The 24086-nt window shown below is 49.4% G+C and overlaps 1 protein-coding gene across 1 annotated transcript in view; it reads left to right on the forward strand.

Moving 5' to 3' along the window:
• Positions 1-14270: 14270 nt before the first annotated feature.
• Sorcs2 (sortilin related VPS10 domain containing receptor 2) overlaps positions 14271-24086 on the forward strand; it is a 380275-nt gene continuing 370459 nt past the window's right edge. The window contains exon 1 of the mRNA XM_052199229.1: positions 14271-14834. Coding sequence (XP_052055189.1) covers positions 14358-14834 — 477 coding nt within the window. The 5' untranslated portion in view covers positions 14271-14357. The remainder of the gene's footprint in view (positions 14835-24086) is intronic.

Raw genomic sequence — 24086 nt, forward strand, 5'->3', positions numbered from 1 at the left:
AGGCACATCCCTGCTGTGTCAGTTTTAGGTGGTACCCAGTATGTCATCACATCGGGCTGGCTTGCACCATCCTCAGGGGCTGTTTGATGGCACTTCCTGTCCTTCAGAGCAGTTGGAAATGACTTTAAGGACCCTCACCCACGGTTCAATTGTGCATGGCTAGTTTGTCACACCCTCTAATAGGGCACTTTTAATGTCACCCCATTTTGTAGACAGTTAAATAGGGTCTGTGATGGTTTGTATATGACCCAGGGAGTGGTACTTTTAGGAGGTGTGGCCTTGTTAGAGTAGGTGTGGCCACCTTGGAGCATGTATGTCACTGTTGGTGTGGGCTTTAAGACCCTCATCCTAGCTGCCTCAAATTCAGTCTTCTAGCAGCCTTCAGATGAAGATGTAGAACTCTCAGCTCCTCCTGCACCATGTCTGCCTGGATGCTGCCATGCTCCCACCTTGATGATACTGGACTGAACCTCTGAACCTGTAAGCCAGTTCCAGTTAAATGTTGGCCTTATAAGAGTTGCCATGGTGTCTGTTTACATCAGTAAAACCCTAAGACAGGGTCCAAAATACTGTGTGGTGAGACATTCGTGTAAACTTTCTAAAACTGATATGCCCCCTGTGTGGTCATACTATTACACATTGCACATTACATTGACCATGTATAACATCTTCCTTCTTTTATTTTTAGCAGGGCTGGGATTGAAATCAGGGTTTTGTAGAAGTTTTATTATTGAGCTGCAACCCCAAACTTGAACTTGAAGACCCTTCTTTACTAGTTACTGAATCCCATCTTTACTAGTTGATGAATGTGGGGATTTTTTAACGACTAGGGATGTTAGTATCTTTACTGTTGTCAGCATTTGCCTGTTTCTGTCTTATGTGTGTGTGTGTGTGTGTGTGTGGTGTGTGGGTGTGTGTGTTGGTGTTATAGAAGTTCTTTTTTTTTTTCCTATCATGTAGGTTCCAAGGATTAAACTCAGGTAATGAGGTTTGATGGCAGGCTCCATTACCCACTGAGCCATCTTGCTGGCCTGAAACCAATCAATCAATCAATCAATCAATCAACCAATCAATCAATCCTTCTGTGGTGGTTTGACTAGGTATAGCCCCCATGGACTCATGTATGTGAATGCTTGGTCCACAGGGAGTAGCACTATTAGGAGGTGTGGCCTTGTTTGAGTAGGTGTGGCCTTGTTGGAGAAAGTTTGTCACCTTTGGGGGCAGGTTTTGAGGTCTCTTAAATGCTCAGGCTGTGCCCAATGTGACACAGTCCTCTTCTGCTACCTGCTAAACCAGGATTAGGAAGTTTCCTTTGTAGATTAAAATAAAAGATTTTTGTCATCCATGGTATCGAATTTTCCAAACACCTTTTCTTTGAGATAGATATTTCCTCTTTGTGTGATAGTACATTAGTTGATGCTCCAGTGCTAAACAACCTTATCCCTAGTTAATTCTCACTGAGCAGAGTCCTTCTGTTGAAATCCTGGATTTGCAGTATTCTTTCAAGGACTTTTGGATTCATTTAGAAAAGTTTTTCTTTCTCTGGGTCTCCAGCCATGTGTTTGTTTGGTTTACCATCAGACAGGTACAGGAATGTCCCCTTCATTATTTCCTGAGTAGCTGCAGGTGTCATTAGGTAAACTAGACATTTCCCAGAATCCATCAGGGAAGCCACATGAGTCTGGCTTGTCATGGTGGAAAGATTTTGAATTGTCAATTTCTTACTTAATTGTCATCTTGAGTGAACTTGGACACCTTGAGTATTTCCAGAAATCCACCTGTTTGTCTTAAGTTGTTTAGTTCATAAACATTAAATTATTTCCAGAACACTCTTTCTTTCTTCTCCCCACTTTCTTTTCCAAAGTCTTGCTATGCAGCTCCGGTTAGTCTCGAACTCAATGCCTTGGCCTCTTGGGTGTGCAATTGCTAGCCTGCTCCACTGCCCCGGCTCTCTTATAGAACTTACAATCCATTTAATTTCCATTTGACTGGTAGTGATGTCTCCCCTTCTATTTCTGTTGTAGGATTTGTGTTTTTCTGTCTCTCATCTGGCTAAAAGTTCATCAATTTTATGATATTTTAAAGGTCCCTTTTGCTTTATTGATTTCTCTATTTTTCTGCTTTCTATTTCTGACACAAGTGTTTAAAGGTATGGATTTCTTCCTTCGCACTCCATAAAATTTCATATATTGTGAGCATTTTACATCCATTTAAAATTTCTTCTAATTTCTCTCATGGTTTCTTGACTCGGGAGTTATTCCAAAGTGTGGCATCATTTGACTTTGGAATTGTGGGCTTTCACAATTCATGTCTGTTCTAGCTGCAGCATAGTCAGAGGCCACAATGTTCACGAGTTTAGTCTTTTTATATTCATAGAAACTCATTCACACCTTCATACCCAGAGGACAGCCCATGTGCACATGAGGATGTGCCTGCAGCCTCGGGTCAGTTAGTGTGGGCCAAGTGATGTGGTACTTCAATCTTTTGTTTTCTTTGTGATTTCTTTTTACTTAACTGTCACATAAATTATTGAAGAGAGACTGGTATATTTCTATAAAACTGGGTCTTCCAATTCTATTAGTTTTTGCTTTATATATTTTGAAGCCGTTGTCTTAGGGGTGACTGTGTTTATAATTTTTCTATCTTCTTAATGTTTTAATGACCCATTGATCACTGGAAATGATCACTTTGTGGCTAGTAGTAATATTCTTGTTTTAAAGTTTACTTTGTTAAATATTAGAATTATTGTGTTTAGTGATTTCATGATATATTATAGTTCTATCCTGCTGCCTCTGACAAACTTATATCTTTGGACACAAGGAATGGCTTTTTTTTTTTTAATAGTTCCTAGTTATATCTTATTTATGTCTCTGTCTTTGATTGGGAGTGTTTAGGCCATTCATATCTAGTGTGCAGTTTGCATCACACTAGTATTTATAGTCATCATTTTTTGTCCTTGTATATATATCTTTTTCTTTTTTCTTCTATTCTATTTTTACAATTTTCTTTTATATTAAATATTTTAATATCTCATTTTATTTCATGCTTTTTAAAAAGCTGTGGGTGCTGGATAGTTTTATGTCAACTGAATATAGTTATAGTCATTTGAGAGGAAAGAACATCGATTGAGAAAATGCATCCATAAGATTGTGCTGTATGCAAGTACGTAGGATATTTTCTTAACTAGTGATGGATGGGGGAGGACCCAGCCCATTGTAGATGGTGTCACCACAGGCTGGTGGTCTTGGATTCTATAAGAAAGCAGTTGAAACAAAGTCATGGAAGTAAGTCAGTAATCAGCACTCCTCCATTGCTTTTGAATCTGCTCCTGCCTCCAGGTTCCTGTCCTGTTTGAGTTCCTGTCCTGACTTCCTTCCATGATGAACAGTGATGTGGAAGTGTGAGTCTGATCAACCCTTTCCTCTCCACACTGCTTTGGTCATGGTGTTTCATGGCAGCACTAGTAACCCTAACTAGGATACTACGTATTTAAGTTATTTTCTTAAATAATCTGTGAACTAAGAGAACTTTTAACTTGTCTGATCAATGTTAGTTTTTAAAGATTTGTTTCAGTATGGCTCTCCCTATAGCTGTGCTAGCCTTGTTGTCTGTATCTTTAAGATAATTCCAGAGAAGTGTGCATCTGAGAAAATATTTCATATCAACTTTCACATTTACCTTATCTAAGGCTTCCTATCTCTTCCTGTGGACTATACTTAACCCCTGACCAGTCTTCCTGTCTGGTGGCTTTTAGCATCCATTCAGTTCTCTCTCTCTCTCTCTCTCTCTCTCTCTCTCTCTCTCTCTCTCTCTCTCTCTCTCAGCATTTCTACCTTTGGTTTTTGTTTTTTATGTTTTTCACTTTCGTTTTGATAGGATAGTTTTTCTGGGTATTAAAGTCTTAGTTGACAGTTTTTTTATTTTTTGTTTTTTGTTTTTGTTTTTTATAAAAGCTTTTCTGCATCCTTCCATCATTCTGTTTCCCCCCATGAAAGGCTGTTAATTACATTATTGTTCCTCCTTATATGATGAGTTGTTTTTCTCTTGTGTCTTTCATAGTCACTTGCTTGACTATGGTGTACCTAAGTGCTCATTTCTCTAATCTGTAGGGGGCTGGTCAGACATATTAGATATTTAAAAGTTTACATCAGCCTTAGAAAAATGTTGCTGCATTTCCTTTAAATATTCTGTTAGTGCCTCTCTCTCTCCCCACTTGACTGGGATTCTTCTTGCTTGTTTGTGTGTGGATGTTACCTCATGGGCCGCAGAGGATGGATGGTTGTCCTTCCTGTCTTCTTGGTCATGGAAGTCTTTATTGCTTCAGTTTCACTGATTTTCTGCTCTCATATCTGCTGTTGAAGCACTTTTGGAAGTGAATTTTCCATATTGCTGTATTCTTCAACTTTAGAAATCATTGTTTCTTTAATGTTGTTTTTCCTGTCCTTATTGAGACTCAATGTATTGATTTATTGTTGTAAACAACAATGTGTATTTTTGTAGGTTTGTTTCTTGCCAGGAACAACACCTGGCAACCTCTAAATACTACCTCATCCTGGTACAGAACAGATAGTGTTTTCCTTTTTTTTTTTTTTTTTAATTTGCATTTCTCATTTGGTAACACAGGGCATCAATGTATGGTGACTCCCTTCATGGGTTTTGTGTTTACTGTGGCATTCTTTTATGTTTGTTTCTGTTGGTGCTTGTTTGTTGACTTCTTTCTTTTCTTTCCTAATTTTTAAGGCTGGCCCTTGTACCATATGTCTTCATCGCTCAGAGGCCAGGCTTGCCTCAGACACGTAAGCCTCGTCAGTCTTATATATGTTGCTAAGGATTTTGTGTGGAATGGGCACATTCAGAAGGTAGATGCGTCCAGTCTGCCTGGCTGCTTCCTCTTGCTGGACTGTCAAGCTTGTTGTATGTCTTACTTGGCCTTAGGGTCAGACAAGGCCTCCATGTCTACCCAGCGAGGAGGGGAACATGGAAAAGGCCTTGGGCTGGAGTCCCATGCACTCCACTCTTGATGAGGATTTGAAGCTCTCAGGCACAACCCCACTTCCCCCCAGCCTTGAGTACTGGTGTGTAATTCCAGAGATGGAGACAGTGTCTCCATCAATCCTAAGCAGCTTTGGGGAGGATTTGCCAATTTTCACAGTTGATCTTGAGTATGAGTGTTGTATCCCAGAGGTGGGGTTCTGAGCAGAGAGGAGGGACCTAAGGAGGATGGTGCAGGAAGCAGTGGCTGGATATGAAGTTGAAAGTTTGTCCTGCCCAAGGCTGGGTAAGAGGTCCTTTAGTAGAGATGGAACATGGTGGCAAGGGGAGGGATTTCAGCATATTTTGAACTTCAGAGTAAACAGGAAATCTGACTCCAAACCTGGGATTTCCCTTAGAACTCATGGCTGGCTACAGCACTAGCTGTAGCTGGGAAGTTCAGATCTAGAAAACCTCAGTGACAGGCATATCTACCTATGTGTTCATTCCCCCATCATCCTTTCACCCTTACCCATTTGCTAATCTATCCACTCACCCACCTATTATTATCCATTCTTCCACACATCTGCCTCACATTATCCATCTGTCCACCCATTCACCCACTCACTCACAATCCATGCATGCATATACCTGTCCACACATCCATCCAGTTATTAGCCATCCACCTACCCCATATCTATCTATCCACCCATTTCACATTCATTCTATGCATCTATCCATATACTTGCTCACTCATCCATCCATATGGATGTCCACCTACTCACTCATTCATACATCTAGCCACCTACCTTCCCACTTACCCCTACTTCTTCATCCATCCATCCATCCATCCATCCATCCATCCATCCATCCATCCATCTATCCATCCATATACCTTATCACGTACCCTACTTATCCATCCATCCATCCACCCATCCATCCATCAATCTACCATCTACCTTCCTATGCATGTATGCATCCATCTATCCATGCTTCCATCAGTCCATCTGCCTACTTTCTCATCCATCCATCTATCCACCCCCACCCAACCTTCCCATGCATGCATGTATCTATTCATGCATCCATCAACCACCTACTACCTTTCCATCTACTCATCCTTCCATGCATCTATTTACCCATCCATCCATCCATCCATCCATCCATCCATCCATCCATCCACCCATCCATCCATCCATCCACCCATCCATCCACCCACCCACCCATCCATCCATCCATCCATCCATCCATCCATCCATCATCCATCCATCCATCCATCCATCCACTCACTTTCTCACCCTTATCTACCCCTCCCTCCCTCCTTCCCTCCATCCATCCATCCACCCATCCATTCTCTACCTACTTATCCAGTCATCTACCCACCTACCTTCCCATCCATCAATCTACCTACGATATCTTTCCATCCATCTACCCACCTCAAAATGCAAGAATCTGCTGTGGTGAACAAGAACTGGGGGTCCCAGGACTCCTACATCCCCAGACTGGGGGTGCTTTACCTAGCCTCACAGGTGCAGTGTGAAGGCATAGCTTGTGCATACCCACTAGTTTTCATTTAAAAATTCTTCTGAGGGAAACTCCAAGCTGAAACTGTTCAAGCCATGATTTTCCACCAAAATTTTATAAGACAGTTTAAGTCAACATCAGTTTTGCATTGAGTAAATTGGTAAAACAACAACAACAACAACAACAACAACAACAACAACAAACCCCTGTAATTTCTGAAATGAATCTTATACACAAGATTCCTTTGTAATGAATTTGTAATAAATATTCTTATACACAAGAACACTGTGAGACTACTTTCCAAATGCCTGTGAAAATGGAAGGTTCTGGAAGAGTCCTCTAGAGAAATCTAGAATGGGGAGGCTTGTGGTGAGCTCCAGGGCTGCAGTGTGCTCAGACCTTGCCAACTGCTCCTGGCTGCCAGTGTGGGAACCAAGAATCTCCGAGAAGGGTGGGAGTGCTCTCTCGAAATGACTAGAAATTAGATCTCTGGAAACAGGAGCTTTGCACTAACTCCTTAGTCATCTCTCAAAGTATCTAGACAGACTCTGAGTGATCTTCTTAGTCTTCCCATTGACCTCCAGTAGTCATGAGTTCCTAGACATAGCCTCAGAGGTCCTTAGGGTACTGCCTGCTTAGTCCTCCCGTTGATCTCTAGCAGCCATGAGTCCCCTGCAGCTGTTCCTGAGGGCTCCTGAGCTCTCCCTAGGGTAGTGATGTCAGTGCCTGACGTCATCCCATGCTTCTGTGGCTTCCGGCCTCCCGTGCTGACCCCGACCTCTGTGATGGGCTGGATGGAGGGACTCCCAGGTCTCAAGCTTCTGGAACATCTTAGAGATTGCTGGCTCTCTCTTTTCTGTCATATATAATCTCAGAGCCACAGGTTCTAGAAGGTAAAGCTAAAGATGGAGGAGGGCATTCACAGCTACACAGACAGAGTACCCTGGCACCTTCTCCACACAGTTCCCCTCTGGATGGAAGCTCATCATCATGCTCCCAAACACCACAGAGTTTCCCAGTTGCTCTCTCATTCCCTTTCTGTATGGTTTGGATCCTGGGGCTTCCAGCTCCTCTTCTGTGCTTGCCTCCCCCCCTGTTCACATTCTGTTACCCCTAACCTGAACCGTTGTCCTGGCTGTTCTGCTCTTTCCCTCCAGCCTTGAGAAGCCGACAGAACTCACTTTCTGACTCGGAGATCTGACCACAAAATAAAAAATTAAAAAAAAAAAAAACACTGAAAGGTTCTCCTGGACTTCAGAATAAAGCGTAGGCACCCTGGAATAGAGATCTGAAGCCTCTGGACCTGTCCTCCCAGAGGCTGACCTCTATCAAGGGACCTGCCCTGCTCCCTGGGTAGCCTGGTACCTCTCTACCCAATAGTGAATGTGTGTGTGTATGGGGTTGTGTGTGTGGGGGGTATAGTATGTGGTTGGTGTGTGTGTGGTGTGAGTGTGTGTATGGTATGTGCATGTATGTGTATGTCTGTGTGTGTGGTGTGGTTTGTATGTGTGTGTGTGTGTGTGTGTGTATGTGTGTGTGTGTGGTGTGGTTTGTATGTGTGTGTGTATGTGTATGTGTGTGTGGTGTGGTTTGTGTGTGTGTGTGTGTGTGGTGTGTGTGTGTGTGTGTGTGTGTGCTTTACTTCCGCTGGGTCCTGACTCACTGCTCAAGACCTGCACACTTGTGTTTTCTTGGGCACCAGCACCTCAGGCAGAATAAATCCTTCCTTTTCCTTCAGCCACTTTCTGCACATATTTCCATAATGGCCTGTACTCTCCAGGGTGTTTGTAGCTGTTAAACAGAAATAAAGAGCTACAGGGTCAAAAAGTTGGGGAAACAATGAAGGTAAGCAAAGTCAAATAGGGTTTAGAGTTGCAGCACCTTGCAGTCTTTAGTGTGCAAACTCACATGACTTCTTGAGACGCACAGATTTCTGTCTGGAGAGTGGCCCAGGGTTTTCTGGAGTCCTAAAGGAACCCATTTTCTACTCTGACAGATGGGGAGCTAGAGACCCAAAGTATACAGCTGAAGAGAATTGGAGGAGATGTTGGAGGGATAAAGCTTGCTTATGGGGGTGGGGAGTCGGGTGGTAGGTTAGGGTGGTGGTCACAGCACAGCAACACTGGTGGGATGTAGGTGGGGGATGGCTAATCTTATGCAGAACGTGGTGCCAAGTAAATGCTTGCCTGTTAAATAAATGTGTACTCTGACTGCAAGGCAGGCATCAGAATCATAGACTCCACCTCATAGACTGCCAGTAGGACCCTTAGGGCCATCCCACTATTGTCCTACAGTGGCCATTGCAGCAGCACCCATGGCAGTTATTTTCTAAATGGCCTGTGGAACTTGGTGCAGAGGTTCAGTTATCTGCATGATAAATGAGACTCCATTGGGATTGGAGGCTGGGCCCCTTAAGAGGCAGTCTTAGTAGGCATTTCTTAGGCTACCTTACCAGGGTGTGTCCCGGTAAGTGGTGTGTGTGTGTGTGTGTGTGGTGTACATGCATTCACCTCTCTCTGCTTCCAGGATTGAACTGTGATGTGATTGTCACTTCTCGTTTTTCCTGGTTTGCCAGTGGCTACCAGCATGTCAGCCCAGGAAGGCAGGGATTGGCACATACAGGTGCTCGGTAAACCCTTGATGAATGGAAGAAACGAACCTGTTCTTTTTGCAATTCATTAACCATGCCTCTCATTAGTACACTGGAGCTGGCTGGTCCACAGAGATGTGTTCCAAGGGCTAAGGAGCCCCTGGCTCCACTACAAAGCAAGCCCCTTTAAAATGCACCACACCACAGGACTGCAGACCCCACCTCTCCTCTCTCCACTCTCTCTATTGGCTCGCCGAGGTGGCTGCTATGTGTCCTATTCTAGCTCCTGGTCCCAGTTAAGGATCTGACCCACAGTCCTTGCTGCCTTGCTCTGTTGCCCCTGACAACCTGACAAGGAGATGCCGCACTTGATCTTCCTGGCTCAGAGCTATTGCCTTTTATCCTTAGCAGTCCTTAGGAGATTCTCTGCCACTCCCCACCTCCGGAGACAGCCGGAAGAAGTGGGGCATGCCCTAGGGGCCTCTGCTTGGTTGAGTCCCTTGTTTCCAGTGGGACTCACTCCTGGGTTCCTTATCTGTCCCTGAGATAGACCCCACTTGGTCGATGCAGTTTTAGCTTTGTCACACATATAAAGACTGAAATATCACCTCTAGAGACTTTGGCAACTTAAGGAAGCTGTGACTTTTAATGAGCAAGTGCCATGAGCACCTCTACAAAAGACAACTCCCCTCCTCTTTCTGGGCCACAGTGTAGTCACAGGACGGGCAAGGGACAGGGTTTGTAAACAGAAAGTTAGAGCACAGCTGGCCCCACTGACCTCTCAGTTGGGATCCTGCTGTGTGCCTGGCCTTTAATATTTATTACCTCCCAAATCCAATTAGCCTTACTAAATCATTTTTTATTCTACCTTAACTTTCTGTTCTATTTGTTGGCTCCTCTCCCTCCTTTTTTATCCCTGTTCCTATTCTTTCTATCCCGTTTACTTTTTTTGGGTGGTGAGGTGGGTGATGGTGTATATAGCCCAGGTTGGCCTGGGACCTGCTATCTAGATTCCTTAGTGCTGAGTTTCCGGACCTACCACTGTCACTCCCATCTTCCTTGACCTCTCATAAAAATCCATCACTGGGACCAGAGGTGGTGGTACATTCTTCTGGTCCCAGCCCCCTGGAGGCTGAGAGTTTGAGGCCATCTTACATAGTGAGTTTCAGGCAGATAGGGCTACATAGTGAGACCCTGTCTCAAAAGGAGGCTGAAGAAGAGGGGGAGGGGAAGAGGGAAGAAGAGGAAAAAAAATGAGAAGAAGAAGAAAAATAAATTTAAAAATCCATGCCATCATTTGGGGTTGGGGTGGGCCCTTGTCTGTCATGTGCAAAGCCCTGGGTTCCACCCCCCTCATTGGGAGAAAGGATGGGGACAGTGGTCTTTACTGGATGCACAGTCAAATCACCCTGGGAACTTCAGATGACCGAATGCTGCGGTCGGTCTCCATCTCAGTAACCTTGAGACCAGGAGTTTTTCTTATTTCCAAGGCAAGTCTAATATGCTGCCTGGGGCACTGGGATAGGGCTGGCTTTCAAGTTTGGGTTGTATGAGATCTACCAGGGGGCTGGAGAGATGGCTCAGTGGTTAAGAGTGGTTAAGAGCATCCAAAGGTCCTGAGTTCAATCCCTAGGAACCACGTGGTGGCTCATAAATATCCATAGTGTGATCTGGTGCTCTCTTCAGGCACGTAGGTATATATGCAGATAGGGCACTCACATACATAAAGGTAAATAAAGAAAAAAAATCATTCTTGCCCTAAAATAATAATTTAAAAAAGCTAAGAGATCTACCAGACTATGTGTTGAAACCTAAGCCTTGGGTCACACCTAGGGTCTTTTGGTTTTCTAGGTCTAGGAGAGGCCAGAAGCCTACATTTCCCACCAGTCCCTGAAAACACTGCACATGCTGGCCCAGCACCCAGTTTTGAGAAGCACAAGGTCAAGGCAGGCTGGGCCTGTTTGACCTGGTGAGGCATCTGAGGGGCAGGTGGAGGTGTAATGCCTGGGGAAGCAGGACACTGACTACTCAGTCTCTTACTGTGTCCTGTGTGAGCTTCTGTCTCTAAGACACTCTTAGTGACACTGTGAGCCTGCGAGGTCCCAGGAGCAGGATCGCTCTTTCACCCGCTGTTGGGCATGGAGCAGGGAGCAGAGACAGAGGATGTCCCGGGCAGGCTCTATCTCAGTATCTCTGTATTTTGAATACCAAGAACTTTATAGGTTTGAGGAGGATTTCATTTCTCTGATTGCCATGCAGGGGCAATGCTGAATCACACCATCTGTAGGTGCTTGGATCCAGAGACTCCTTCAAGGTTCATGTACAGCACCTCTATCAGATCTTCACATGCCCTGTGTCTGCAGAGCCCCTGGCCACCCTGGCATACGCTGCTGACAGTGCATGCATGCCCTCTTTACTCTAGCTGGAGATATCAGATGTGACGCCCAGAGGTGAGCTTTCTCTGCGGTCCACACTTTCCTACACCTCTTTCTTGAATCTCTGTGCAAGTCTTTGTTGTGGGTTTAATGCAAAGTGATTGGAAGTGGAGCGACAGATCTCTGCAGAGTTCTCCTTTATTCTCTCCTCGGCTCCAGCCCCCCATCTCCAGCCCTTTGTAGGAGCTGCCTCCGAAGTGGTCTCTCTGCCTGTCCTCAAGGCCAGGATAGCAGCTATAAAAAAAGCTAATAATCTCACTCCCCTGCTTCAAACACTCCAGCTACACTCGGTCAGCCTCTGAATATCAATTGAGCTACTCCTGGGCACAGCAGTAAGATCAGCACTCAAGGGCTCTTCCCTCTGCCAGGCGGGCACCTGTGGTGGCTGTGGCTGGCTCCTTCTCCACACTTGCTTCTTTGGTTGACAGTCCCATGTCACCTCAAAATAAAGTGGGGCTTCCCCCTCCTGGCTTCACCCTTCGTCACACAGCGATTTTCCTTTCTCCTGGGTGCCAGCTAATAGCTGAGATAGGCCTTTTAATAAGCATCTGTCCTGGGCTGGAGAGATGGCTCAGTGGGTAAGAGCACTGACTGCCCTTCCAAAGGTCCTGAGTTCAAATCCCGGCAATCACATGGTGGCTTACAACCATCCATAGTGAAATCTGATGCCCTCATTTGGTGCGTCTGAAGATAGCTACAGTGTACTTAGATATAATAAATAAATAAATCCTAAAAAAAAAAATAAGCATCTGTCCATCCTGCTGGACCCGAGCCTCCTCGCCTTCATCAGTGTCTCTAGGTCCAGGCATGGCTGCAAACTGAATGATCTCAACAGCTTTGGGCTCACCATGGAGGAGATGAACCAGACACGCTCTTTTAAATCCCTGTATCCTCACTGGAGCAGAGGCAGTAGATTGTTCTGGAAAGAGACCCAGTAGGGCATCACACCTGTATGCCAGACCTGGACTCTTCTACTTGTGGGGGGCTTTGACCAAGTCTCTGTGACCTGAGTCTCAGATGGGCTGGGATAGCCGGTGGTGGCTCCCATCTCTCCCTGACTGGTGGTCGAGTGTCCCAGGGCCCCTTCCCCAGATGATAAGAAATACAGGTGTTATAAAAGATGCCACCTCTGGTCATAGCACCTGGGTTAGAGTCTGGGTGACTTCAGGCTGTAACTGAACTTTTGAATGTTTCCTCATTTGTAAACGGGGACAGTTCTACCTACTACCTGTCCTAGTCATGAGGTGGCAATTGATAATCTGCAGTGGCAACCTGCTAGACACAGAGGCCCCTAGGAAAATCCCCAATATGTAGTAGGTGTTCAGTAGTCTGTCATGGTCTGAGGCTTTCTCTTATTAGAAGCTTTTTGAAAAATTAATTAGTACAACAAAGCCAAACTTGCCCAAAATTGGAGGAGATCACAGCTGCGATGGTATACAGTTATGACTTGGAACTCCTGCCATCCCTACCTCAGATCTGGGAAAGACGCATGGGAGTCAGTCACATTATCTCCTGGTTTCCTGTCCTTCCCCAATCCCTTCGACCCCAGACTGACAGGCTTTGCTGGCTTTCTTTGCTAGACCAAATGTAGCCACAGCTGTGCACCCTCCTCTCTTGCCTGGCTTTGGACTTCAGCTCCTGAGATTTTCCGGTTGGAAGTTTACATCAGGGTGCAGCCTGGGCACATTCCACAGGAGGAGGTCGTCTTGGACGCCCTGCTGGAGCTCCAGTCCTACTCAGTGCTTGGCACTGCGGAGCCCTGGCAAAGTGACATGTCCTGAACAGGAACTCCTGGAGGGGGCGCTGGAGTTCAACTTTGGTAGCTAGCAAGTTCAGACTTTGTTGGATACTTAGTTCTTTGCTCTATTTGGTTCTCTGAAGTGATGAGACCCAGCAGGTAGCGGGGCCTTACAGTGTCTATCTCTAAATCTCTGTCTCCTGGACTCTGCCCCTAAGAGGATGCCAAGGGGATAAAGCTCAGCTGTACCCTTGCCCTTATTTGGGTGGGCTCCTGCTTTGTGCCCTGGATGGCAGAGGGGCTGGTAATGATGGCTGCTTTTATTGACATCGAATTAAAGACTTGGTGAGCTCTGGGTCTTGTTTCCACATGTTCTGTGCTGGCCTACCCCGGTCTGGCTGGGACCTCTCCTCTCGGTTCTTTCCTAGCTACCACTACACAGGTGGACTCTTCTGTTCAGGGGCTCCCCCTGGAGGTGGGAGATAAAGCTAGAGTCTGAAGGACGGAGTTGGTTTTGGGTGACACCCCAAGGTTCCTGCACTGTCCTCAGCTGCCTGGGACATCTCTCTGGGTTTTCATGACTCCTAGGCATCCCCTGTCTCCAGCAGCGCCCTGAGGAGGCGCTCTCCCCATCTCTGCAGAAGGGCTGCCCTGGAGTTGTTTGGTCTGTAAGCAGGCTACTTGGGTGTGGCTTGTTTCCCTTTGTTGCACCCCGTTGTGCCCCCAAGTGCCTGGAACTCTGCCTGGTCAAATGTAGATGCCTCGTAAACGCCTCGAGAAAGTCCGGGAGGATGAAAAGAGGGTGGGAGAAGAGGAGCGAGGATAAAGTTGGGAGTCACAGTGAAGGAAGAAAGGGATCTTGGAGGTGCGACTGCACTCAGGACATCCTGGCCCGGCCTGGCCCGGCCCGGAGCTGCTGTGGCTCGAATGCGGCCGGCAGGTGGCGATGCTCCCTTGGCTGCGTGGCGGCGTTGAGTCCCCTCCTCCCGCGCTCCCTCCCTCCCGGCTCCTTTCTCTGCGCTCTTGCTCAAGCTCCCAGCGCCCTCCCGCTCTCCTGGCCGCGGTGTCGCCTGCACCACCCCGCTGCTACCTACCGGCGACCATGGCGCACCGGGGACCCCCGAGCGCCCCGAAGCGCCCTGGCCCTACTGCTCCGGACCGGAGCTTTCAGGCTCTGCCGCCGCCGTGCTGGCCACGTCTGTGGCCGCTGCTGCTGCTGCTGGTGCTGGCGGCTGCCTGCGGAGCGATGGAGCGCTCCCCCAAGCCCGGGCTCCAGGGTCCCGGTGTGCAGGTCACCAGGCGGCTGCCCGCGGAACGCACGGAGTCCGGCGATCGCAAGGATCCACAGGCAGAAGAATCGGAGCCCAGCGCCCCAGGTCTCGGTCCGGGTTCTGCTTTGGGTCCCAGCACCGATGGCGCCCCAGCTCCGGGCAAGGGGCGCAGGGCTCGGGCGGCGCCGGTGGCCGGTGCGGCTTCGGCTTCGCGCGCACAGGTCTCGCTCATCAGCACGTCGTTCGTGCTCAAGGGAGATGCGACGCACAACCAGGCTATGGTACACTGGACAGGAGAGAACAGCAGCGTAAGTGACCTCCGCACGTCCCCCAGCCCTGCCCGGACACCTCGGGATACCCAGGGAGACCACCACAACCCCCTACTTCCGGACCACCCGCGGTCACTCCTGCTGGGCATTCTTGGCTACTTGGGGGACACGGGTCACCTCGGCGGCGCCCCTACTGGCTTCTGGCTATGGGTTACTTTTGGAAGGGTCCTCGAATTTGTGAGATTCGGTCTCGCTCAGAAGGCATTCCGGAAGATCTGGAGACCACAAGCATCCCTGGCCTCTAGATCTGGGCTACGGGGAAGGTCCCTAGAGTCTTCAGGATCTGGGCAGCATGGGACAACTCCAGGTCCTTGAGGGCTACCCATCTCTGTGCCGCGTGGATGGTGGGTGGGTCGCCCACACACCGCACTGCATGCACCCTGCAGCTCCAGAGCGCACCTCTGGAATTGCGGGCTCTGGAGCCCTTATTACTTCATTTACGCTGATCTCGGGGTCCACGATATCCCTGGAAGTTCCGTGATTTGTTTGAAGACTCTTAATTCTAGGATTGCTTCTCCTTCCACAGCTGTCTGTGGTCTGCCTGCGCCATGGGGTGTTTAACATTATTTAACGTTCTGTGGTCTTTAGAGTAGGATGTCAACTTCCTCCCTGCCTTTCTCCCTTCCCTCTCCCTCCATCCTTCACCCTCCTGCACTTCCAGATCTAGAATTCAGCCCCTCCCCTTCCCTTTTTGATAGTGCACCCCAAGGGGTTTGTACTTCCTTGTTAAAGGCCAGACTCACTCTGTCCCCTCTGGGGAGTCTCAGGTGTGGGCACTCCAGGCTTGTAAGTCTGTGCTCTCCGGGGAAGTGTGTTTTCATGAAGGGAGAGCTAGGAATCCCTCCTCACTACCTGTATCACAGTCTCCTCAGACTTTCCTCCCCCATCCCCCAGTAGGTGACTCCACCTCTTCTTCTTATCTTCCAAGTTTTGAGGAGACTACATAGACCAGAGTCCCTGCATGCACTGGGAACTGGAGTGAGCGGGTCTCCTTCTCGGGTTATCAGGTGGACATAATGGGACTCTTGACACTTGAACATAATGCAGACACTTTTACCTCTGTCTCCTCTCCTCGCACTCTTGGAGACTGCTAGGAGGCTGCCATTTGTACTCAGAAGGGACAACCAAGTGGCCTTGGCTGGCCTAAACTCCAGTCCTGCCAGCCCCTTCCCTACTGGCTGGCTGGGAGCAGATGCAGGTCCCTTCACTGGTTCCCTAAGTTAATGGCATCTCCAGGAAGACTAGCAGCCCTCAGAGGGCAGAACTGGTGCTGTGGATGCGGCTGGCCAGCAGGGGGCAGTCAGGGTGCTGAACAGAGTACTTGGGTGCTCCTCCCAAAAAGGGCATGGGGGTACCTCGCTGCCTTGCTCAACTGCACCTTGAGCACACCCTCAGACTTTAGGTATGCCGTTGGTCCCAGCCTTTTAGGGCTGGCTAGTACCTAAAGATAAACCCGGACTCCTGGGCCATTGGCTGTTCTTAAGGACCAAAGGGTAGCCCAGAACGCGAGACCTGAAAGGGACAGAAACACACTGAGAGTAAGCACCACGGATCTGGAGTGCTGAGATGGTTAATCCAACCAGCTTGTCACTTTGTCACTTAGTTTCATGGTAGGGGTGACAGATCTACAGGAAAGGAGACCAGCTGCCTCTAGTATGGGCTGCTGTCTAGTTGAACCCCTTATGAGATCACAGCCTGGCCCCTGAAGAGAGTTGAGAACAGAGAACGGCTGGCTGGGCTCTGAGGGACTCTTTTCTGCAGCCATTATGACATGGGGGCAGGTGTAAGAGGTGGACACCTGGGCCCAGCCTGGCACGTAGCTGGCACCCAGCTTATGATGAATGTCCAGGCAACATGGAAACACTGCCTGGGCATCTCTCTGACTTCAGTCTCCTCCCTTCTTCCTGCTCACTGCACTCAGCCCTGGGCCATGTGGAAGATGGGATTCTCTTACCGCCCACCCATGGCTGGGGATGTGCTCATAGGTTTACCTTGCCTGAGAAAATCCAGGAATGGGAAGAGATGGGTGAGGGCTGCCACTGAGAGCCGCCTGAGGAAACCGGTTCTCTCAGATCTGGTTGTGCACAGCACATTCTTGGCACATGAAGTGTCTTGGAAGTGCGCTGCTCCCCCTCCGTGCCCACTGTGCAGCCACAAGGACAAAGATGAGAGCCAGCACTTGGCGGTTGGCTGGACCTCTCGCATGGAGCACCGCCTCGGCAAGCTTGGATGAGACGGGAGCAGACCGAGGGGCTCTGTGGGCTCTGTGAGTGCTGCTGTCCTTATGGAGTTGCCTTTGTGCTGTTTGCCCAGGCCCTCTGCAGATGTGGTCCACGGCAGAGCGCTTGCTTTATCATGTCAGGTGCTTTTCAAAATGAGAGCCCTGGGGGGAGGGGCACAGACTCCCCAACTAAGGGATGGGCTGAGGGGTGGCGGGACTCAAGCTGGTTCCCAGACAGCCTGTCACTCCAGCTCTGGGAACATATGTGAGTCTTCCCTGCAAAGGCTCGATTCTTCCGGCTCCCATGGAGATAGGGAAGAGGACTCATTTGGAAGTTCAAACAGGGCCTCTGCAGCTGAATGTTTAGCTGTAGCAACACATTGTTACGAGTGGGATGAATCCTTCGTGGAAACCGACCAGGATTGCCTTTTGATGGGCCTGGGCTGTGCTGTGCACACAGGACTCTGTGTCTCTACACTGCTGCCCTTGGAGGCAGAGGTTATATGAAGGTGAGAAACAGACCACTGTTCTGGGCTCCATCTGAGGGGCGGCATTTTCTTGTTAGCCTGGTAGGAATGTGAGGCACTGTTTTGGGGGACGTTGCTTGCTGATGAGGCTTATTTTAAGAACGGCTCACCTGGGCTCCTTCCCAGGTAACACTTGAAGGCGACTCATGGTTTAACTTGGGTGCAAACTTTTCCCTAGCCAGGTCCCATCTCTGCTCCTCAGACTGACCAGTGACTTCTCTCTAGCCTGTGCTGTGTCTCTGGAAGTGGTGGTGGTTGTTCACAGATAATGCTGGGCAGATTAAGCATACTCCACGTCAGGCCTCTGGCTGGACTTCCTACCCTGTGTCATGTTATATAAATACAGAGAGCCCGATGCAGGTCAGAAGGTGGGTTCTCTGTGGTGGGAGGTTGAGGGCAGGCTGGGCCTTAGTGTCTTGTATAGAGGGATCATGGCCTCTGTCTGGGTTGTATTGGAACTGCTGCAGGCTAGGTTCCTTGAGGCCAGGTGCATTGGTTTGCTCTGGCTTTGTGGCAAAGGACCGTGGCAGTGTGGGTCCTGGACAGCAGTGTCCTTTTGACCCTTTGTTTGCACCCGGAACATGATCTTTCCTTCCTATTGGGACACCAGTACCACTGAGTTAAGGCCACCTCGACAAACTCAATATAACAGAATCACGATTAGAAGACCTACTCCTGATCCACTTGTTTGGAGGTCCTGGGCTTCAGTTTGTGGACCTTGGGGGAGGGGCCGACATAGTCCCACCCCCAAGAGCAGGGAGCGGGTATCACTGTCATCCTCTGAGCAAGCACCTAGAGAGATGAGAGACACAAACAGGTAGCTAAGAGGACGTCATCAGGGAGGACAGCATAGAAGAGGTGGCCTCAGGGCCGCCTCAAAGGATGAATAGTGGAGGAGAGGAGAGAGGGAGGTGTTCAATCTGGATCGACAGTTTGAAGGTCACAGGTGCCACACAGAGGCTCCAGATACATCGTGTGGGAGCAGAAGTCTAAACAAGAAGCTGGGAGGGAAAAAGATTGCCCGTGATCCCCAGATGTGAGGCTGAAGAGCCCAGGGCAGTGTTGGGGTGGGGAACATTTTGGCTTCCAAGCCTGCTGGCCTGAGTTTGTCTCGGGATCGCCCTTCTGGCCTTGGATCCCAGGACAAATGGAGGAGACCCTCTGTCCTCACTGTGGAAGGGGGACTTGCAGGCTCCTGGGTTGGTTGTGCAAGGGTCAGATTTTCCAAGTGAAATGCATAGATCACAGCATGGTGTGTAGCAAGAGGTTAGCTTGGCATTCAGCCCGGGGGAGGCCACCGGGAGGAGTACAGGGCTGAGGCTCGTGGGGCTCTGTACTGCTTTGGGAAGAGGCTTCTGGTCTGTGTTGTGCCTTGGCTGTGCTGGGGAGAGGGAATCTGAGGGGGGTCTCCAGGTTAGGGGGAATGGGGACCCCTGCTGTGCCAGCTGCTTACTTTCTCCAGTGCTGGGCTCTGAGGCGCCAAGTCAGTCTCTACAGCCCTGTGTCCTATAGCTGTGGTTTGGGGGTGTTTATAGTTTTATGGTTTTGTATTAGAAGTATTTCAGTGGCTCCTGGGCACTGCGAGTTCCGAGTTCAGGGCTCCCGAGAGCCAGTCTCCCTTTGTTCTATGGCTGGAGCAGAGGTCTGGCTTCCTGTGGGAGCTGAGACTGGCAGCTTGTAGGCCCTGAGCACTCGTCCTTGCAGCCACAACCAAAGCATCCAGCGGCCACCCAAGTGAGACAGAGACCAAGATGACGTGGTTCATGCTGAGTGTCTGTCACGGGGGCTGTCAGGGGCGTGCGAGCCTGTCAGGACCTTGAGTCCAGTGTCTGGATGAAGAATGAGGAGAAAGACAGCGATGCCTGTGCTGTGGACAGGCGGCAGTCAAAGAGCAGTGTACCGTAGCCCAGGGTCTGTGGAGGCCAACCATAGGTGCATACTTTAGTGGTCTCCTGTTTTGTGCTAAGGGTACCCCAGGGTCCTGTGCTGAGGGTGTCCAGGGTCCTGTGCTGAGGGTGTCCAGGGTCCTGTGCTGAGGGTGCCCAGGGTCCTGTGCTGAGGGTGCCCAGGGTCCTGTGCTGAGGGTGCCCAGGTTCCTGTGCTGTGTAGAGCAGCAGTATGTGGAGGGATCACAGGTGCTGAGGGACCCTGCCAGAATTTGTGTGTAAGGATGATCATATACATTGTATCCTGTATAACTTTCATTTGTGAGGGAGGTGGTTAGAGTGACTGGGGGTCACCCTTAAGGACAGGGAAGGCATACTGCATTTTCACTTGGGCCCAGTCTGACAGGTCAGTGAGAAGGCTTTGCAGCCTGTGGGATGGCATCCTCCCATGCAAACATTTGAAGTCCAGTGGGAGCACCCCAAGAACCCCACTGCCTGCAGCTCACAGAGACTCAGCTGGGGAAGATGAAGAGGCACAGATGGGATCTGGGAAGGAGTCAGGGCAGCTCATTTCAACTGTAAAGTCTGAGGAAAATTAAGTCAATTGACTATGTCAGTGAGCTAGGCGTGGGGAGCAGTGGAGGCCCGGATGGGAGGGGCCATTTGGGGCCGAAAGGACTGTAGGCCTCCTTCCGCCATAGTGCGGGCCACCTGGGCCAGGATCTCTCTCAGGGGGTTTCCGGCCATATCTGAGGGAGACTCTTGGCCCTGGCAGCGGCACCACTTCTGTCTTCCCTGTTGGATGGACATCTCTTTTGACTGGCGGTGGGCAGCTGCCTTCCTTCGTTCTTGTTCAAGGTCACAGGTGTGATGCCTTTGTGGACTGAGGCCCCCTGCACTTCATGTCATCTTTTTTGGGCACCTCAGGCTTGATCCCAGATGGTCCCCAGCTCCCCTCTTCCAGACCCTCCAATAGACCCTAAGGTCCTGTCCTGTTCAATGCTCTAGTGGGCAGCCCAGAGTCCAGAGGACCTGCCTCCGAGTCCTGCACCCTCGTGTGGTGTGCATGTATGTACATGTGTGTGTGTGCGTGCACGCATGTGTGTGTGTACGTGTGTGCGCGTGCGTGTGTGTGTTTGCACACACATGCGCACATGCATAGACTAGACTGAATGGAGGGTTTTTCACCTTCAGCTTCTGTCCATGCGGCCAGTAGACACAGGAGCCGTGCTTGGGAGGCTCCCGTGCATTTGCAGATACTCTGTGCTCTGAGAGTTAGCATTGCTGGCAAAGGGATGAGATGTCTGCTCTTGGCCCCCTGAGGACTGTAGCACTGGATAGGAGGAAGCTGGGTGTGCGGAGGTGCTGTGTGGGGCGACCCCTGGTAAGTTTCAGCGTGGGTGAGAGGCTGAGGGTACGGTCACTAGTGTGACAGCCCCTGTGTGGGGGACTCATGCTGCCCTCTCAGCCTCTGACCCCAGGGACCTTGCCCTGTCCACCAAAGTGCCCACTTGTCTCCCCATTAATCCCTGAAGAATCTCACTCCTCTCTGCCCTCAGTCAGAAGCCTCCAGTGTCTGCCTCCACTGGCTCTGTACTCGTGTACCCACAGTTTCTTGGGTCTCAGTTTCCTTGTCTGTAACATGAGCAGCAGTGCCATGATTTCCATATCACTACTGACCCTGCTATGGACTTTGTGTATACCCTTAATTTATTCATACTTTATTTATAGATATGGTGAGCAGCATTGGGAAGGGCTTGAAAGTCCCAGTGCTGGTACACACAGCTTTCTCTTCTTAATGACGCTGTAGATGCAGGCCTTAATGCCCCAAGGCTCCAGTGTGAACGCCAGCAACAGGCGCAGCCAGACTCCCCTGCTTTTGTGTTCTAGTTGGTTGAGGACAGAGCCTCTCTGAGCCTGCTGTTAGTTAGTAAAGGAAGGATAACAATTCTGTGTCAGGCTAGTTGTCCATCTTGGGCACCCTGTGGAGCCTGGCTAGAATGGGTGGAGCTTGTACAGAATGGGTGGAGCCTGACCAGCATGGGTGGAGCTTGTGCAGCATGGGTGGAGCCTGGCCAGCTTGTTGCCAAAGCAGTCTTCCACAATGTGGTTTTCCAAGCCCTTGGACATCACTTCCTTGTTCTTTCTTTTCTAGCAACAGTGCAGGTCCCAGCCCCCAGTAGCTATGGACTCAGCTAATATTTGCTGAGCGTTTCTTGTGTACCCGGCAGGGTTAACTGCTGGGGCTGCAGTGTGGAGTCCAATGAAGCAAAAACCTGGCCTGGTGATATGCTGAGTAGAAACAGAATTCTACCCAGAGTGTCCTCAGGGCTGTGTGACTATGTGGGCGGGGGATCTGGGGAGACTCCCTGGAGGAGGTGCAGATGGAGCCAGTCTGAAGGACAAGGGAGAAGAGCCTCACCCAGCCAAAGGTGGAGACTGGGAAAGAAAGCAAGGCTATTGAGGCCAGCAGGAGCTGAGGAGCCAGGAGAGCTCTCAGGCAGAGGAGGGAGGCGGCAGCCATCAGGAAGCCTGGCTCAGAGGCGCCAGGGCAGCCCTTCAGCAAGGTTCCTGACATACTTCACACATCCATTCTGCTTTAATGAAGGGGCTCTTTAGTCTGTAGTTGCAGGAGGTTCCAGAGCGCATTCTAAGGAGGTCATACATTAGCTTGTCTGTGCATACCTGCAGGGTCAGAGCGGAGTCTGTGGCTTGCTCAGGCCTCTCTGGCGTTGATGTTACTCCGTGGTGATGATTTTCCTTCCAGTCAGGTTAGGACTTGCCAGGGGTGATGCGAATAAGCTCAGAGTCGGGGTTCCTGGAAAAGCAGCTGGGTGCTTTTGTGGGCCCTGACCTTACAGGCTGCCCTCTGGGACCCATACTTTAAGAGCCCACCACCATCTTGATGGCTCTCTTTGGATGCTCCTTGGGTTACCAAAGGAGGCTGAGGCCTGAGGGTGTAATGATGGAACCAGGACTGCTACTCAGGGTCGTTCCTTCAGGGTGCAGGGAACAGGGCTGTGCTCTGACCCTGTAGAGTCTATGGTTTGTCAAATGTGGATACTGACCTATACGTGTTAGGCTGGTTTGGGTCCACCATTATGGGCTTCAACAGAGTGCATGCTGGTATCAGATCATCCCATGGCTGTCTTGGGTATGGGAAGGGTTCTTCCAGGGTCTTGTGTGAATGTGATCTGGATTTTGAGTGTGAAAGATTTTGAGTGGTAGGGATGGGCATGCCCCGCATGGCAGATCTATGCGATCACATGCCTTTCTGGACCTACCTGGCTCCCAGCCTGCGTAGGTGCTAGGTGCTGGTGACGGCAGACACCAGACCTTTTCCGTGACACCCTAGGATCGAGGACACTTTGCAGTCCACAGAGGGTTCATCACCCTGAATCCAGTGAAGCTCCTTTCATCATTTGAACACTGAGGGACGGAGAGCAGGCCCTGGAAAGGTGGAATCAGAAATAAAAGCCCACCGTTCTTTGGAGGTGGAGAAGCCCCTTTCTAGTTTGTGCTTCTGTAGCGGTTGCTTGCTTATTTGCACAGAAAATTACAATCATTTAATTAGTTTCTCCTCACACCGGCTCGGAGATCTTAAAATAACAGCACTCGCCGTCCTTACTAATTTTCTTGCAGAAGCAGATGATTTGCTCCGATGTTGAGCTGGCCTCAACTTGAGTACAGGCTTGCTCTTGCGGACGCCAGCTCCTGGTGTTCATGGAGAAATTGAGTTCAAACGAAAGAAGGAAAGAGGCGGGCCAAGTGTAGGCTCCTGTGTGGACCAATCTTAAGTCTGAGAGTTGCTCTTGAGGTTTTTTTTTTCCCCCTTGTGTATTTTGTGAAGTGTCACAATAGATACCCCACTGGGCTCAGGAAGAAGTGGCCTCTGCCAGTCAGGGTTGCCTCCTGCCTCTGCCTCTGATGCAGTTTGACCATCTCATAGTGTTCTCTGTTTCATAGAATTCTGGGTTAGGGACAATAAAAAGAGTAACCATAGCCCCTTAGTACCTGCCGCATCAGGCCGCCTGCCTGGTACTCTGTCTCATTGCAGAGACAGTAATTTACAGGTACGAGCCAACATGGACACAGTTGTCCTCACAGCTCGTGGGGCACACCCATTAAGGGTCCCAGGCATGATTTGAAGTTCATTCTAGTCTTGAACACAAGTTCTCTCTTCTTTTGAAAAATTGTAAGAAATATTTTGGGGCCATTGAGATGGCTCAGCAGGTAGAGGTGCTTGCTGACAGCCCAAAGGATCTGAGTGGGATCCTTAAGACTTATATGGTGGAAGGAGAGAACTGATTCCTGCAAGTTGTCCTCTGACCTCCATGAATGTGCCACGCCGTGCATGAATGCACACATATGTGCACATATAAAGGACATAAAAAAGAAGTGTAAACAGTTTTTTAAAGACGTATTTTTATTTTTCTTTATCATCCATTGAATGGTGGTTATGTAACATTTCCCATTGTACCTATTTTTAAATGCACAGCTCAGCAGCATTAGGCCACTTGTGTTGCCGTGCAACCATCCCTACGTTCATTTCCAGAATGTTCTCCAGCTGAAAACTTTGTCTTGACTAAGAGCTAAA

The sequence above is a fragment of the Apodemus sylvaticus genome, chromosome 11 (genome assembly GCF_947179515.1).
Source record: "Apodemus sylvaticus chromosome 11, mApoSyl1.1, whole genome shotgun sequence".
In the NCBI taxonomy this organism is placed as follows: domain Eukaryota; kingdom Metazoa; phylum Chordata; class Mammalia; order Rodentia; family Muridae; genus Apodemus; species Apodemus sylvaticus.